The 18163-nt window shown below is 36.2% G+C and overlaps 2 protein-coding genes and 1 long non-coding RNA gene across 3 annotated transcripts; 1 reads left to right on the forward strand and 2 right to left on the reverse strand.

Moving 5' to 3' along the window:
- Window positions 1-440: 440 nt before the first annotated feature.
- Window positions 441-3851, reverse strand: LOC124457057 (protein ELYS-like). The gene is made up of 5 exons (XM_047007349.1): window positions 3830-3851; window positions 3423-3555; window positions 2014-2110; window positions 1477-1570; window positions 441-460 (listed from the first exon to the last, which is right to left on the reverse strand). Exons 1-5 carry the CDS (start codon window positions 3849-3851, stop codon window positions 441-443), a joined length of 366 nt encoding a protein of 121 aa, XP_046863305.1.
- Window positions 3852-3887: 36 nt separating this feature from the next.
- LOC124457858 lies at window positions 3888-4896 on the reverse strand. The gene is made up of 3 exons (XR_006952841.1): window positions 4752-4896; window positions 4074-4145; window positions 3888-3992 (listed from the first exon to the last, which is right to left on the reverse strand). It is a non-coding gene; the product is annotated as an uncharacterized LOC124457858 (long non-coding RNA).
- Window positions 4897-10860: 5964 nt separating this feature from the next.
- On the forward strand, window positions 10861-11889 carry LOC124457058. Its single transcript, XM_047007350.1, is given in 4 exon segments — window positions 10861-10877; window positions 11025-11110; window positions 11338-11397; window positions 11400-11889. Coding segments are annotated over 4 exon segments (633 nt in total). The 3' UTR covers window positions 11870-11889.
- The last annotated feature ends 6274 nt before the right edge of the window (window positions 11890-18163 follow it).

Here is an 18163-nt window from a genome sequence, read left to right on the forward strand (position 1 = left end):
ATTTATATATAATTATTAAGCGAAGCATGGTGTCACATAATTCAAAGTAAATTTTTTTTGAATTCTAAGTTTGTGCCACCTCCAAATCTTTCAGATATTATGGAGGATATAAAATACTATAGAATTGTGAAGTTTGAAAATATCCGAATGAATAAATCCAGAGTTATGAGTAATTTTCTAATTTTTTGCGCTTTCTGCTAATATATTTATATATAATTATTAAGTCGAGCATGGCGTCACATATCTTTAAAGTGAATATTTTTCTGTTTCTAAGTTTGTGCCATCTCCAGATCTTTGTTATATTATAGAAGATATAAAATACTATAGAATTGTGAAGTTTAAAAAAGTTGGACGAAATAGATCAAGAGTTATGACTATATTTCTAAATGTAGGGTTTTCCCCTAATTTATTTATATGTAAATATTAAGCGAAGCATGGCGTCACATCAAGCACGCGACATCTAAATCGTGGATTAACAAAAGATCAACAAACAACGAAAAACGCAACTTGTCAATGTTTTGGTGCTGGATAAGTGGTGCTGTATAAATGGTAAATAAGATCATACAACTTGATTGTTTAATTTCCAGTTTAACTCAACATTACTTATCTTTTGAACATTGCGTTCAATTGAAGTGTTTATGATACCAAATCTTACCACAGTGTTTTTTGATTGCATTGTAAAGGCAATTTAAAATGGCTAAATAGCTTCTTTACTAGAGTTTCAATATTTTTTCTTTTTGGAGATATGTAAGTTTTCTTCAATATGCAAACGACATCGTTATGACATCACAAAATATTACATAACAAACATATATACACACATGCATACTCAAATATTTAATTTCAAACATGTTGAACTCGCATAGAAGGTTTAAAATGAACTACAATTTCTTTCTTGTGTATTTGTCGTTACTCGTGAAGAGTAACGCAAAATAATAAACTGCGTACAAACGTCGGTTGCAAAATATTTTAGGGTCCTCTCCCTTAGAAAAAACAAAAAGGTGTGACTTAAGTGCTTGAAAAGCCCCAGCTGTCGCTATTTGTTTCATTTATTCCACATGACCAATCTGATGTATGAAAAAGCCCCAGCTGTCGCTATTTGTTTTATTTATTCCACATGCACAATCTGATGTATGAAAATCGAAATCCCGTTCATCATATTTTAGCAGTCTTTTGTCAGTCGGATTTTCTTAAAGCGATATTGCCGACAAAATACAACAAAATTTTAACCATATAGCCTCAGCTACAACGAATGGCGACAAATGAATTGCATCTATATAATCGTGACGAATTTTGTCTTTGAAAAACAGACTTTAAATGAGATCACAAGTTAATAATGAGAAGGCTTTTGGTCTAATATATAGCTAGAGTGCCATTGAGACAAAAAAATTACAACTGATAAAAGATTTTTGACCAATGAAATTGTCCAAGTAGAACGACATAGCACAGTCGTACCTCATTAAAATAAAAACTTACCAAATGTCAAGGAAGACGCCCAAAAGAATTGTTCAGGTAGAGCTCCGTAAGTCGTTGAAAATCTTGTTATTTCATTCGGCCGAACAGACACATCCTTGCAAAGAAAAAAAAGTTGCTACTTACAGGACAATTTTTATTTACTAACGTTATCTACCAAGGTAAATGGTTTGAACCCGAGAGTATCGTGAAATGTTTGTAGATGTAGATCGTCCCGGTTAGAAGAGTCATGAGAACGACTGTTTGTGTTGATGTTGACTTACGTTTCGACTAACTTGACTCTGAAGATGATTGCCGCTAAGGTTGTCGAAACGTCAGTCAACATCAACACCAACAGTCCTTCTCAGGACTCTCCCAACCTGGACGATCTACATCTACTAACATATAATGTTATCTACCTTTAACAATTAAAATAAAATTGAAATGAAACATGGAGAATTAATGAAAGCTGCTAGAGTAAAATCAACATAAGACGCAGCAACAAATCAAAGCACTGATGGATGCATATGGATAAATATGGATACATAACCATACACTTACAACAAGAGCATCCGGTGTTGCAGTATCCAACACATCAGCGAGTGAATAGACGGATAAGAAAGGACACGTGGGATCCTTGCTGCCGTACATCGCATCCCTATACATAATAAAAATATAGTAGAAACTAAAATTAATGCGCCACGAAGGGCGGATTTTCTGACGTGGGGTTCAGGAAAGTGCACACCCCCAAAAAACTTTTCCAGCCCCTAACAAGAAAAATTCTAAAATGGTATTACGTATTGTAGACGATTAATATGACAGTATTAGACGCTATGTACAATAAGACTAAGTAAAGGTAGAGCTTCTCTCTTCAAAGAAAATTAAATATTTAACACCACCACCATTTCCAATTGAGTATTACCATGCGTGTTTTAATTGAAACATTAAAATTTAAATAAATTACCAAATGTGCATTCCGTAAAAAACATATAAAATATTTTTGAAAAGGTAGTAACACTTTCATTTCGCTGGGTTCACTCATCTCTAAGGCCGAAAAATCCGCAATAGCCGACGCCCTTGCAACTTGGGCTAGGATAACGATGCACTCCTCTCGGAAAATCAGCATATATTGCCAATGGTAAATACTATCATAAGCTCGGTGGGTCTAAAAAGGTGGTTCAACATCAACACCAGCAGTCCTTCTCAGGACTCTACTAACCTGGACGATCTACATCTATAAACATATAGACATAACTATGGTATGTTAATCTATGGCCCTGTTCACACGATACCGGATTCGCAGAGCAATCCGATACGAAAAATGCACTCTGTTCACACGATGCCGGATTCGTAAGACGATACATAAGTTTTTATATCGCCCCAGTACTTGTACGTGCAAGCGATAACGACGATGGTTGCTAATTCAAATATTTCGTAAGAAAATGAGAATTTTTTTGACAGATAACTAAGTAGAGTTTTTTCTTAGGCGTATTAAGGTTTTTTACGAATGGGCGCAAGGACTGGAAGAGTGTAAAGTCCAAATACGACGGAATATATGTTGCAATTACAATAATACTAGAAAGAAGCTTTTCACACTGCGATAATACATTGTTAAAAGCTTAAACATGCCATGTTAAAGATATATTATATTTGCTGGCGGATTGTTCATTTAAAACGTAGTTTGTATCGCTATGTTTGCTTTAATTTTTGAAAAATCGCACGGACTTTTTAGTTGCCAAAGTGGAACGTATCGGATTCGAGCGTTCACACGACAACGGAACGTATCGGATTGGTTTTCATACCACTTCCACAGCGGAGTCAAATCGCTCCGGAAAACGATACAAAGCGTATCGGATAGCAGCGGAGCCGCGTGAACGCAAGGCCTATCCGGTACGAAAAGTAATCCGGTATCAAACGAATCCGGTATCGTGTGAACAGGGCCTTGGTCTCTATCATATTTTTACCCGTACCTCACACTTGGGGGCATCTGTGAGTGGTACCAGCGATTGATGTCGAACACTGCCATGTGACACGAAGGACTGGAATAAAGTTCCACAGCCGGAGCTTCCCAGACACACACCACCAAGGTCAGATCACGTGATACTGAACAAAAGAATAGTAAACATCAAGCATGAACAGTAACGTTTCACAAGTTGAAATTTACACATAAATATCTCGAATGGACAGAGAAAACTTAAAGTTCCTGTCTACAATATAGAACGTATAGATTTCACACTTGATATGCAAGAATAGCAATATTAATCAACAATGTTTGGCGGTTGTGCGAGAAAACTGGGACTGTTTTACATTGAAGATTCCACATTTTGGTAAACGTTCTCAGCAACATAACGTTCGTAATAAACATGTCTTCACCTACATTGTCTTACTATACGACTCATCACGTTAGATAAATTCTCTTTAGTTCACTTACTCTCTCGTATGTTGCTCCAAATCCCAAATTTGAAAGCAACCGAAGCTGTATCCAACAATCAATGAACCCAACTGTCGTATGTACGCTAAACATGTCACGCTTACGTCATCTAAACGAGGAAACGCGAGCTAGATAAATCAGAAGGATGTTTGGGCTAAAATATTTATAGCTAGCTTTTAAGAAGACGTACTTGAAGGATAACTGCCAAGATCTTCGCCTTCGGATGAAACATAAGTAAATCTTCCAAAGTCGTGACATTCACCTACAGACATAGTTTTATATCACACTTCCATTTCTTGTTGTGAACAGCTTCCGTTCAACGCAGTTCGATATAATAGCGAAAATATAAAAATGTTTTCTACGACTAATCTGATTGTGGTACTCAAATCGCAGGCTCAACCTGTTAACAACCCGAACATTATGATCGTAACATAAAAGACAGGAATTTTCAGTTAAGCAAAGTTTTCCTGAAATGACAACCAAAAATGCCTCCATACAAAAAGGTGTCTCTATTGAATTGTCACGTGCCTGTCACGAGCACAATGTTTCTAGTCCCAGGTCTTAAAGTACCTCTAATACGGACAATCACGTCACTATGTCAATGCGTATAACTGTGAAGGGCATAAATTTTTCAATACATTCGGCACAGACGTTGCTTTACTCTTCATGCTCTTTTTTAATTCCTAACATAAAATATTGAACCCCAATCATTGAGATGCTATTTAGGAAATGCTCCGTTTCCCATGCCCTGATTAACGTCCAATTTCCCAGTAATGCCATCCAAACAATTTGCATGTTTGAATAAATGAAAAAGCATGGAAAGAAATGTAATTTTAAACTAAAGTTCAGCAAGTTTATCAATACAAACCTCCGAGTTCGAAGGCGACATGTGTGCCATTCTCTCTTGGGCTTATCCTGTGCACTTCAGTGTCGGGATCATCCGCGTCAACAATTTCCAAAGTGCTCGGATTCCATTCGTCAAATTCCTCAACATCATCGTCCAAACGAAGGCCGATTAGGTACACGTGACCACCACGTGCACCAACAACTACACATCCATAAAACTCGCACAACGAAGAGCTGGAAAATCGGAAGTTGATTACGAAATTAGAAAATGCCCTCGTCGTTGAAGTAAATTAATAATTGCAAGTACCTACTTGTAGTAAAGTAAGAAATGTAATCTGAATCATGTTCAGAATACCATGAGTACAAAATATAAGAGGTACAGATGTTGCAACATTAAGTATACAACTATAATCAATTGATTTGTATAAAAATTTGAAGGCAAACACGAAGTGAGGATGACCAAAGAAGACAAGGAAGGAGTTTGTGGAGCAGGAGAAGAAGAGTTTTAGTAGGGAGAAAAAGTATGCTGTGAATCAAGCTGAAGAATGCATGTTAGAAAAATTGCTGGCGAAGTGGGGTGAATCATATCACCTCTATTTTCAGCACAAACTTTGATTAATATGTGATTGAATTTCAAGACAGAGAAAATCTAATTCACCTAATCGAATGATGTGGTGCATTGACTCCTCCAGATGTTGTCAAATATTCAATAAATGTGATGCTTCTTGGAAGTTCAATGGCCTTGATAACTCTTGATAGTACAGGATCAAATACACACAACATACCAGTGTTGACTGTAACATTTTGCAAGCCGACCAGTATATATATGCCATTGGAAGTTGGATATTCTATAGCACAACTGATAACTAACGATAATTTTTCGCTCACACTCCACCCACACCGCCATGCCGAAAGACGACAACCAGAAACTGGATTGATAACCTAATTTTGTTAATTTGAAAAAAACAAAAAATCTTCAAAAAGCAGAACATTAACTTTGTGAAAATTAGTGTCCGCACAATGAGAAATGACTGTCAAACAACATCAAGCAATAAGTGTCAATTGGTTTCTGATGACATTTGATGCCATCTAATATGTATTTAATTTTGAACTGAAGAACATTTTCACAGGGGGAAGGCAAAAAATGCTCATTCATGGCTTTGCTTTGCTCTCTAGTGTTTTACTTTCACGAAATAATACCAGCAGTAAACCTTTATCTAAACAGAGTAGTCCATAGAAGCACCTATATTTGGCTATATATACTTTCCAGTGTCCACAAAGAGAAAAACTACAGTCTGGGCAGACTGGGCTCATCATCATAGAAAACGTGATAATCACCATAGCGAAGATATATAGAATATGTGTGGATAAAAAATATTAGTTTTATATTACAAGGTTTGAATTCTGCCAGATTCATAAGAGGAATAAGATGTCTATTTATTTGGAATAAGCTTATTGCAACAAAACGTTTTATTTACGTTTATACCTCCAGTGCAGAACCACGAAACAGCCACGAATACCTTCCACATCGACTGGATTTACCGCAAATTCTCCTTGCCGTATCACCGTTTCCTTCTAGGCGCTCCAGACACTCGACTGTTGAACTTGAATACAATTTCAACTTTGACGTCTGTGTCGGTTGTATCTCTCGTAGAGGCCGGGCCATGTTAATGATAATTTCGCTATCCTGCACAAATCCGTGCTTCAATGCGATTGCCTTGAAAAAATTTAATGATGTAAAGTTATTTCCAGGCTTGAAACAACAGTTACCGTTCGTCAATACGTACTTCAAATTTGCAACGTGCGAAGACTCAAGCAATCGCCATGTTTCTATTTGATTTTTCATGTGAGTGAGGAGAGGTGTTGGTTTCAGTCCTAACACGGCCATAATAGCGCGCAATTTATGCTGCTCATGTCCAGCATTTTAAACGTTTACGCATAACTTTACAATAAGTGCATACCTTTTTCTAAGCAAATTTAAAGCTCATAAATTATCAGAAACCGCAAGGCAGTAGAGCTGGGAGTGTATAGGCGCACATTATTTCCTACCTTAAATTACACAGGGCCGTAACCAGAATGTCAAAAAAAGGGAAGGTATGCAATTGAGAAAAATTGTATTGATTATTTTACTGGCCTTTAAACTGACGATAATACGTTGTACGATACAAATACGCTTGTTTTTGCCTGACTCAACTTGTTAAAAGCAAATTAAATGAGACAAACATATGATTGAGTTCAAAATATGGGAACACTTTGTATTTTTTTTTTAATTTAACCAGACAATTTCAGCTTGTTACGAGCATTTAATAAAAATAGCTAATGCGTGTGTTACGAGGATAAAAGGAGTGGGTTGTTTGAGAATGCTCGTTTTACGTCATTTGGCATGATTTAATGTGATGGGCGTGTGGTTAGAAAACCTACGAGGGCAAACGTCATGTTAGCATTCGTCATCACGCGTGAGAAATCCTTAAAAAACACCCACTCTCCCAAGAATGAATTGGAGCTGACATCTGTTTGTGAAACTTAGCGAGTAGATAAAAATAGAAATAGTGAGATGACTATTTTACTTTATCATAAATCATAATGATGATTAATTTGATTTGCACTAATTACATTTTTCAGCAAATGCTGCTTTTCAAAAGGGATTTGTCACAAACACTTTACAGTTTTATTCAAACGTACATAAAAAATTTGAAAAGATGATACAATTTACAAATTAGATTAAGGTCGATGATGAGGAGAGCATAAGACAAAATAATTTAAGACGTCAAATTTCGTATTTCCTGAAATAGGCTTGGTTCGGCCAGAGTTTCAATTTACTACATTCAATATTTTTCTTAGGAATTCCGATTTTGCTTTTTTAATACAAAGTTTGGCTGTAAAGCCCAGGGACGATAAAGCAACATATGACGTGTGTGAGCTAAGTATTCAACTCTACTATAGTGACTTAAAAAACACTTCTAAACAACAACTTCAGCTCAGTCTAAATATTTTTTGTTTTGCTATTTCTAAAAGAGGGGAGAGGCTTCAGCCCCCGGTTCCGAATCCTCTTAAATTTTAATCATAAATGGGATTTGCATCTTCTAAACATGGTGTTACCCATAACAGGGACGTACGTCCTAACCATACTCATTTTTCAATTTTATGATCAACAGAGCTGCTCTATTTTAAGGTTTTCGTAGTTGGTAGGTAGGTAGGTAGGTAGGTAGTTTATTAAAATATTAATTGCAGCCTTGCGGCTGAATTGCAAATATCTACATTAGTAAAATTATAATAGCAAATAAGTATCTAAAATAAGTATCTAAAATCAAAAAATAGTATCTAAAATGGTACTCCTAACACCAACAGAGACAAAGAAAACTCATACCTGGCCACTTTGTGTAACTTTATGTACACAAGGACAGGATGAACGAGTTCTTCGCCCTGTTTGAACAAACTGGAACTATATATTTATGTTTACTTCTCAGGCTATATTTACAGTTATTTTGTTTGGCAGTAAATTTCTTAATTTATGGCGTTCATTTGTTTCAATTGTCTGGAAATAACGTTTACATAAATCTTCATGGTGTAATTCTATTGGTGACATATCTAGCTTTTTCAGCCCAATTTTATAACTATTATAAGGACATATTATTGATATCACTCTTTTTTACTAATGTTGGAATTCGTTTTTAAGTAGTTTGGTAAGGAATTGTAAAACTAACTACTCCATAATCCATAACCGATCTTATACAAGTTATATAAAGAGAGAGATCTTGGGGATACCTTAGCTCTTTAATTGAATTAGAACATAGATTCGTTTATTTACTTTTTGATAATATTGTCAATATGAATGTTCCACGTCAAATCATTGCTGATCGTAATTCCAAAAATTTTGCTGACTTAACAACCTCAACTCGTTGCTGTTAATAACAAGTGGGTCAAAATTTAGTGTTTGTGTTGAAGGATATTCTCAGCCTTTGCACTTCAGGATGCACTTGTCACTGAGATCTTGGTGTATCTTCTCTCCAACTTTCAAAAACGGTTTGGTTAGGATTCTAAAATATAATTAGCATGCTCGAACATTAATTGGTGTTAACAGGCCAGCCCGTAAAAGTTCGTAAAAAATGATACATTTCTAAAAAATGAATAATGCTAATGATAAAAATATTACACAGCACCAGCACTGACCAAATTTGCAGGCTGGCCGCCTTTGAATGAGTATTCACGTATTCAATAGTGCCCAACTAATTTTCATTTTCATTGAAGTCACAACAGCAAAACTGCTTTAAAAATAATACATTTAAAACCATTAAAATTGATGAACTTTAGACATTAGTACTTTGGTGAAGAGGAAAATTACAAATAACATATTTACAAGAGAGTGTTAGTGTATGAATTACATAAGAAAATTTTACATTTCGATCTTTTTCATCTAATCTATAATTCTAAGCTACAATAAATTTAACTTAAAAGTTATTTAACTGTGCTGGAAAATTACCAATATTTTCCATCCAAATGTTTGGCTTTGATGGCTAGCAAATTAGGTCTGTAAAACAGGAACATTCACAGCAGTCGTGTGAACTGTTCATCATAAATATAGCTTCTCATCTTTATTATCTAACATCACTATCTGACTTTTTAACAAACATCGACTAAGGATTTCTTGGGAATTAATTTTTTCCCGCTTAAATTTTTCCTGTATCGTTTCGTCTTTAAAAAGGAAAATTATAGAGCGAACACGTCGTTGGTACTTGTTGTTTATCCTTCTTTCACAGGATTCAAATAATTTCTTCTCAAGATCCTGCGTACCACAATGAGGCAACAGTGAAAAAAAATGACTTTATCATTTATTAAGAATAAAATAAATTTTAACAGTGCAATTTTTTTTCCCAGGCTGAGCAAGAACACAAGGAGAGTTTCTAGGCCATAGATACAAAGGACGAAGATGAAAAAGTTGAGAAGCTTTGCAAAAAACTCAATTTAAACATTTGGCAAAATAAAATGTAAAGTAAATGATTTGAACACGGCCAAGAGTATTGTTACAAGTTTGTAATTGTATTGTTAATAATTTTCATTTTGAAATACTTCATCCATTCACACTCAAGGAATACACATGTTTTCAGTGCTTGGACAACTGCATTGTGATGACAGTCAAGACAATTCTAGATGAAATTATTTTCTTTCTGTTATTTTGCCCTGTTTGCCTTTCATTCGATAAGAGTCTGTTTATGATAAGTGGCTGACTTCATTAAAGTGATAAGAAAGCAAAATACTTAATGTAAATATCAACAAACAGACCCCTCACATATCCAGCAAAAATACCTTACACTTTCAAGCTTTTAGAATGCACTTTATTCATTATTGTGGAATATTTTTGGTGGCAAAGACAAGTAATGCTCCAATACTAAAGCCAAGAAGAGCAAAAAGACTCCAGTTTTTCAAATCAAGTTGACCATTAGCTCCAGCTAATTTGAAAAAAGTCACAAATCCTTTCTGAAATACAAATTATACAAGTTAACAAGACAGTGAATAATTTCCCACTTTACAAACATTCTACACTGCAACAACAACACATAATACCAAAGAACATAATAAACTAAACACAAAAAATTGAAGTGGAGTATTTCCACCAGTAAGTTATCACGATATTTTAGAATAACAAGACGAAAAAACATGTCTTGCGTCATGCTTTATTTATAACTCTCCGACAGATAAATACACGAATCCTTACTCTGTACATGCCTGTCTACTGTCTACAGCGCAATCAACGCAGTCAAAATTCATTATAAAAGCCAGAAAAACTGCAACAACAATAGAGTCCTTAAATGTGACGTCACGTTACCATGGAGCTAAAAAATGCAGTTCTAAACAAAATATCTTATGCGAGCGCTTTGGACACGCTTCCTTTGTTTTGAATGTCTAAAGCTTTAATTATCCAGTGTAATCCCACAAAAGACAATAAAAAAAAACAGGAATGGTTAAAAGGCAATCCAAGGGATCAACTTTTGTTTAAGAAGTGTAAAGGACGCGGGTCAAACGGGCAAAATGGTTTACTGTTTTGCTCCTACATGTGGCCATTCGTCGGAGGGCAACACTTGCAAGTTCTTTGCTTTTCCAAGCGCTACAATGCTGAACGACGAGTACAAGAGATGGTTCGACTCATAAGGTATGAACTGATATTCAAAAAGAATTCCTTATTCGGTGAAAATTTGATGAATTACGTGATTTTAAGTGAGATTTACGGACTCTATTCATGTGAAGAGTTGGCATCAGGACATGAGGGAGATTCATCGAATACTGAATTATATTGAAGCTATATAGAAGCTTCAGCTAGTTGTCTTTTTAACGGTCGCTTTGTATTTTCCGTAGCCAAAACCTTAAATCTTAGTGCTTTGGAAGGTATAATCCATAGATTTTGAGGATCAAATTTTTATCACTTTAATGAAAGTACGACAGAACAACACACAGCTTCACCTAGCCCAATTGTTTCATTGTAGTGTGGCCACAATTTCTAACATTGTTATAGCATTCACTCATGTTTTGCATGAAATTTTGTTTGACGACCTAATGACGTCGATTCCATCCCAGAAACAAAAAAACAAGATCTCTGCACCATCGTCTTTCAGGCAATTTGAATCCTGTCTGCACAGATATTGAGCTTGCTGCACCGGGATTGATGAGTCAGCAAATGCAACCTTTTTATCATACAGAGGAATGAATTCCTTTAAGGTAATAGTTGGTGTTGCACCAAATGGAGTCATTACTAATGTCAGTCGGCTGTATGCAGGTTCTATTTCAGACAAGGCCATTGTGCAACAGTCTGGACTCCTTAATCACTTGACAGCTGGAGATATGATTCTGGCGGACAAGGGTTTCCTTATCCAGGATGTTGTACCACATGGTGTCTGTGTCAATATTCCACCTTTTCTGAATAATGGAACTTTCACAGAGAGTGAGGTCAAGAAAACAAAAGCCATAGCTAAAGCACAGATTCATGTCGAAAGAGCCAATGCTAGGCTGAAAGACTTCAAAATTTTAGGCTTCATTCCTTCGTATTTGCGCTGCTATGCCGACGTTTTGTTTCAGTTATGTGCAACACTTGTAAATTTGCAATTTCCTCTCATCAAAGAGGGATGCGAAGATATGGTTTTTGAGTAGTTTTATGCTTGAAGACTACATTGGACAGTTATTATTGTTGTTCAATAATAATTGTTGAACAACAATAATTATTGTTGTTCAATAATTATTGTTGTTCAAATAGAAATAAAATAATTTGTAGACTGAGGCTTACTTAGAAGAAAATACAGCTAGAGGGGTGTGGGGGGGTGGAGCATTCTAATATAACAGTAAAGGGATGATTTTACCTCCTAGGGATTACAATATTTATCATCTGGTACAGCCTGGGTGTACATAGGGTGTCAAATTAGGTCACTGCGAGAATTCTTTTATCATGTTTAGGAGAACAGAAGTTAAAAGAAGTTTTGACATATGTTTTACAATGGATGTCTTTTGGGGATAAAAATATGTGAGTACTGCCCACAGTTACCCTAAAGGAGTCTTTCTGAACATTTCCATGAGCATCCCATCACTTTTATAGGAATTTTCCTTCCCCAGGAAAACAACATTAAATGATGTACCATATTTCCATGTCTTTTAAATACCATGTTATCCTTGTGTTTATTAATAAAAATGCAAATATATGTATAGCCTGTTACCACAACTCCCTCACACCGAACTAGTAGTGGTAGGTCAATTTGAGGACTGAAAACCGACAAGTATCAGTATTTTTTAAAACAAATCGTTCATTTTTATTTCACTACAAGAGAAAATCACGCCCTCGTGTTCATTTGGGCAACAAAAACAGTGTAAAACGTAATCTTGACATTTGGCATTCACCGTCACTTTATAAACCTTTCCTTTCATTCTTGCGTGTACTTCTCCTCGTAAAACACTCTGCTGGTAAGTAAATGCTTCAATGTGATCCGACTTAAGTGGTTTTCCCCCTTAAGTGGTTTTCTTCTGAGAAGAAAAAAAAAGCGAAGCGATGGATAATGTCTCCATTTTGAATCGAATGGGCGCTTGTTTGGAACTGAGATTTTTAGCACCATGGAAACGTGACGTCACCACTTAAGGACTCTATACCGAAAATTAAATTTCCGCTACGTGTGATTAAATATACGGCAGGATTATTGTCTTTTATTAAACGAGCACATTGGTTTTAAACAAAAGCATTTACAACATAAGCAGAACGCATGGTACTTAATGAATGTTGCAAAGAAAAATTAAATACCTTTGATGAAAATGAAATTGCAACACACTTTTCTTGGGAAGGGAAGTAAAAGCACACAGTTTCAAAATACATTCATTGAATTGGCAGTACATACCATCCTCCATGAGCATCAATCCACTGTCGTAGTTGCCTTCCACATAATCACTCATCCATGTTGGAATTTCATTTAAAATATCACAAAGTTCTGTATCGCTCGCACAATGCACGGCAACGGTACCACAAAAAGCCAAAACAAGAATCTTCCCCCAATTTATGCCTGTCACGAAAATCTGATCACATAATCCAAAAAATATTGCGTGAATGTTGTCAGAGTTCAAATGTAATTGCTCTCCTAAATTGTAGAAAAGTTCACTCGAGTCTTCGATAAGAGCATCGACAGTTTGACGAACATGGACATGGAGAGGAATATCTTACGGTGGCTCACAAGGGCCACCACACAAAATAAAAATATTAATACACACACAAAATAAAAATACACACACAAAATACACTATACACACACAAAATAAAAATACACACACAAAATAAAAATACACACACAAAATAAAAATACACACACAAAATAAAAATACACGCAAAATACATTATACACACACAAAATAAAAACACACACAAATAAAAATACACACACAAAATATGATTGCGGGCGCTTGCGGTGTCGGATGGTATGACTATCATATTATCAGTTTGTAATCAGATATGTGTAATTCACTAATTATGATTTTAACATTTGGTCGACTTGTCGTCGTATTTAACTGTTTCAACTGCAGAAACATTTGAAATTACATTTGGAAGGAATCGAAAGCAAGCTCTTGCATAATCCTGGCATAATTATGTTTTGTGCCAACTGTGGTGCACAATCCTTGACAAAGCTTCTTTGTCACAAATGCAGTTGTGCGTTTGGGAAGATTAACTTCTTTGCCAAAATGTTCTGAAGCGTCAATGACGAGTAGCGTCTCTTCAAGCAGTTGCCCTCGAGCTCTGCAAGTCCGTTAACTTCAACTTCAGTACCCCAAAGCTGTTTATAACTGGTACAGGACGACAGACCAATAATGTCCTTTCAAAGGACAACACATTAAGCTAATTTTAACCAAAATACGGGGAGCAATATCGTGGCAACTTTGAAATAATGATCACAGTGAAATCAGTGAATTTTGTTATGTACTCTGGAAGTTGGAACCATTTTAACTTTGAAACAAAGCCATCAATTACGAGCAATTCCGACTAAGCCGACGCAGAAGCGCCCTGTCATATTTTGTGTGTATATCTTTGCGATATTCTTCTGATATTGTATTCATTCCTAATGTATTCAACCTTTTATTGTGTATTTTATTAATATAATATATATTTTATTGTGTATTTGCGTGTATAATGTGCGTTATTAATTTTATTTATTGATAATATTTTTATTTTGTGTGGTGGAATTCGGTATAAAGTTCTCGATATTAAAACCATTCTTCTCCAAAATGTGACTGAGTAAGTCGTGTATTATTTCCCTGACTTCACCTTTGTCGAGTGCGAGGGACGAAGCGGGCATTTCATGCAAAAGTTACGAACTTTCCAGTCCCTCAGGGTCAACTTGTTGTCCACACGATAAGTTTGGTTGATACTGAACTCTTACCACAGAATATATACTATAGAAAAAAAACATAAAAGTTACACGTGCTTTTAGCTTGGAGACGTTTAGAGCGTCTAATTGGATTAGTGGGTGGATTAATGTGATTGGATGGGATGAAATGCGTTGCCATGGGTTTTGGTGTATTGTCAATATGATTGGTGTTAATAATATTAGAGTGTTGTTTTAGTTTTGGTGTTGTTTGTAGTTTTTTGTCCTTTTTCTTTAGTTGTGAGTATATGATGGGTATGTCGATATGTCTGTTTATTGTGTCGTCTTTACTGTACCAAGCTTCTTTAAATTCGCGTGCGTGTTTAGTCTGTGCGCGTCCGAGTACTTTAGTTTCTGACTAAAGTACTCGGACGCAATAAACAGACAGTTGGATTCTGGTATTAAGTTGGATTCTGGTCTCCGAAGTATGGTAGCGATTATGTATATAACAACAGCATTGAAAAGGGGCAGTTGATCGAAGTAGCAGTCAGGGCAAAACTTGGTAACAGTCGATGGGAAATGACATTAGAAGAGAAAACAAAAGACGTTGGGCGTGAAATACGTAAGGAATTGTTGGAAAGTACCAGCACATTCAGCAGTTGGCCACCATCGAAAGTGAGCTCCTTTCAAAGACACGAGTGTTCCATTCTTAACAACATGCCTTTTGGAGGAAATACTTAGGAAAAAGCATAAAAAAGTCTGCAAAAGTTTCGCGTTTGATTTCTTCTATTGGCCAAGATTTGATATACCACGCTAATAACGGGACCAAAGAAAACATCAAAACATATCTGTTTCCTTTTACAATTAAAACCGGTTCAAGGATGTCATAAATTGGATAAACATGTTTGGTCACGGGTATCATACGACGATGTCCTGATGATCGAGACAAATTTAGTGATTTGAAGAATCAGATCCACAGATCCTTTACTCCATCTATAATACAACCATTTCGATTTGTAACGTTTGTGTGGGATAACAACGACATTAATCCCGAGAGTCTCAAAGGACTTAGCTTGCACTGCACTAATGGTATTGTGATACAATCCTCTAACGTTTTCTTTAATACGCGAGCCATCTTTACAACTGTGCCATTAGTCTCAAGACAACTACCAAACGTAAGAAGTTTCATGCGCTACCTAACGAGATACCATCTTATATAAAGGTAAAAGAGAAAGAATACAGAGGAAAGTATTACAGTTAATCTTGATTTATACAAAGGAAGTCCAACGCTCGCACGTGATTGATACTATATGGGTCATTGCTAGAAGTCAAGCAAGTAAAAGAATTTCGAACAGAAACGCTAATTGGACAGGATTTAGCTTTATGGTGTGTGTGAGGCCAATGGCAATTATGACAAAATTGGATGCCACCTGCCATCTATCATTAATCTCCGACTTCTCATGATACTGTTTTAGAGCTACTAACTCAATCGAAACTTAAAAGCACAAAAACTTGGTTTAAATGAAACGGATGTGTGTTCTCGACATGGCGATCTACTCTAAAAGCAGTTGAAATCCTTGATTCTAAACATATTATTGATCTTAAAGTTCATTGTCCTGCTCTAGGTGTTTCACATGCTATGGTGCATCATCTGTGGAAGACGTTGGCTGGGATGAACTCGGTGCGGAATGTGAAGCACTGCGAACGTGGCGGTTATGGCGACAGTTTTAGAATGGCTCGATGATCAACCCGAAAAATCTCGAAGGGTACGATTAATTAGTTAACTCGTGAAATGCAAACTTTATATCATCTCCACAAATGAATCGTTGTCTACCACATCTCCGAGTTCAAGTTCATGGGAGACTATTGATAAAATACACAAGTATCAAAGAGATCTTTTAAAGGATCACTTGGTCCAACAGCTTCAGTTTGGTCATCATTTTTGCAAATGGTATACAAATATTGCTCGATCTCACGCGATCTATCAAACTCGGTGATTGGAAAATGCATCTGCAGTCTACGGAAAACATGCTCCCTTGGCTATTTGTACGACCGTCCAAATTATGCGTTTCTGACATATTACTTAGTCAAATACAAAAATACGAAACGCATCCAGCCATGAACAGTTTGAAGCAGCCATTTTTCTGTACGAAGACAGAATGGCCAATTTAATAAAATAGCATCAGACCAAGCTATTGAACAAACTATCAATAGGGAACAAAAGTGTGCTGGTGGCATTGTCTGCTTCGTACGTCTGAAGGAACCGTACAAAGATGGGCACTTACATCTCATGTTGCAGCAAAATGTCAGTCAAGAATGGAAGAGTTCCTTGGAATAATCTCTGATGTTAAGAATGTGACGAAAGACATGGGAAGAAAGAGAGTGTTATTCGACGAGGAATGCGTCACTCACGGCTACAACCTTATTAAAGAATGGGACCTTTCAAAGAAAATAGCTATCTCATGCATCTCAGCTCTGGATTGCAATGTAGTCCTGAAGTTCAAGCTGACATGGTAAGCGCTGAAAGTAGATGGGGAAAAGCTTTCATAACTTTGCAAAACGTATCGAGTCAGTGAAGTCGATTTGTTCGATCCTATTCCAAAAATGAAGCTCAAGACTTTTCAAGCGATGAAGGCGAAGAAGTCTTGTAAGATTAAAGATAAAAGTGTTACTTTGAAAGCTGACCGAGATATATTTGCTCGATTGCTGGTGATACGTGGTAAGCGCGATGTATCATTACAAAAGCTCGCCTACTCTTTGGGCCTATTCCATGGTCCTTAGCGACAACCGATGGTGGTTTGGTTAAAACTGTAAAGTCTAAATTGCTTGATTCTTTAGAAAAAGATGTTCCGGATCCTTTGCTTGATACTTTTCCAGAAAATTGTGTACAAGTTTTTGATGGTATGGTCATCATTCAGCAGCTCCCATCTCTCAGTTTAGAAACATTTGGTGAAATGTCCGAGTACGTTTTACATCTCACGCAGCACGTATAGTTTATTTTGTCACAGACCAATACCATGACCAATCGTTAAAAAGTAGCGAGCGGCAAAGACGTGCAGCTGCTGGCTGTATTCGTGTTCAACTGACCAGAAGAGAACAGAAACGGCCGAAGCAATTTAAAAAGTTTCTTTGTTATGGTGTAAACAAAATCGATCTTGTAAAGTTTTTTTTAAACGATTGGTCAGATCCCGAGCGATTCAAATCTACTATCGGAGATACACTTATATTCTTCACATTAGAAAGTCGATGTTATCAGCTTAGAGTCGTCGACAACAAAGTAGTATCAAAGTTAGAAAGACCTTTGCTCTAACCAAGAAGAAGCAGATACCAAAATGTTTCTCTGTTGCAACCATGCAACTCAGCTCATTCCACATCCAAATATTTGTATCGACTGTTGACAGCGATGTTTGCTATCTTAGCCGTGTATTACAAAGCACAAATACCATGCAATCTGTTTGTTCAGATAGGAATAAAGGGAACAAAGAATCCTTGCAATTTCGAAGATTTTGACTGCATTGGTGAACAACTGGCTGTCGCAATTAATCCTTAATTTATTAATTCAACAAATTATTTTATAATTCTACACGCATTAACTGGTTGCGATTCAACAAGTGCG

This window comes from Xenia sp. Carnegie-2017, unplaced genomic scaffold (genome assembly GCF_021976095.1).
Source record: "Xenia sp. Carnegie-2017 unplaced genomic scaffold, XeniaSp_v1 HiC_scaffold_6, whole genome shotgun sequence".
Lineage (NCBI taxonomy): Eukaryota > Metazoa > Cnidaria > Anthozoa > Malacalcyonacea > Xeniidae > Xenia > Xenia sp. Carnegie-2017.

Excerpts from the sequence above, each read along its gene's own strand:
- LOC124457057 (XM_047007349.1), bottom strand. The coding sequence starts at position 3,851 with ATGAGTCGTATAGTAAGACAAT. Across the intron at positions 2,111-3,422 it reads CAGATGCCCCCAAGTGTGAG|GGATGCGATGTACGGCAGCA; the intron begins GTACGGGTAAAA and ends TATTATGTATAG. Across the intron at positions 1,571-2,013 it reads CAACACCGGATGCTCTTGTT|GATGTGTCTGTTCGGCCGAA; the intron begins GTAAGTGTATGG and ends TTTCTTTGCAAG.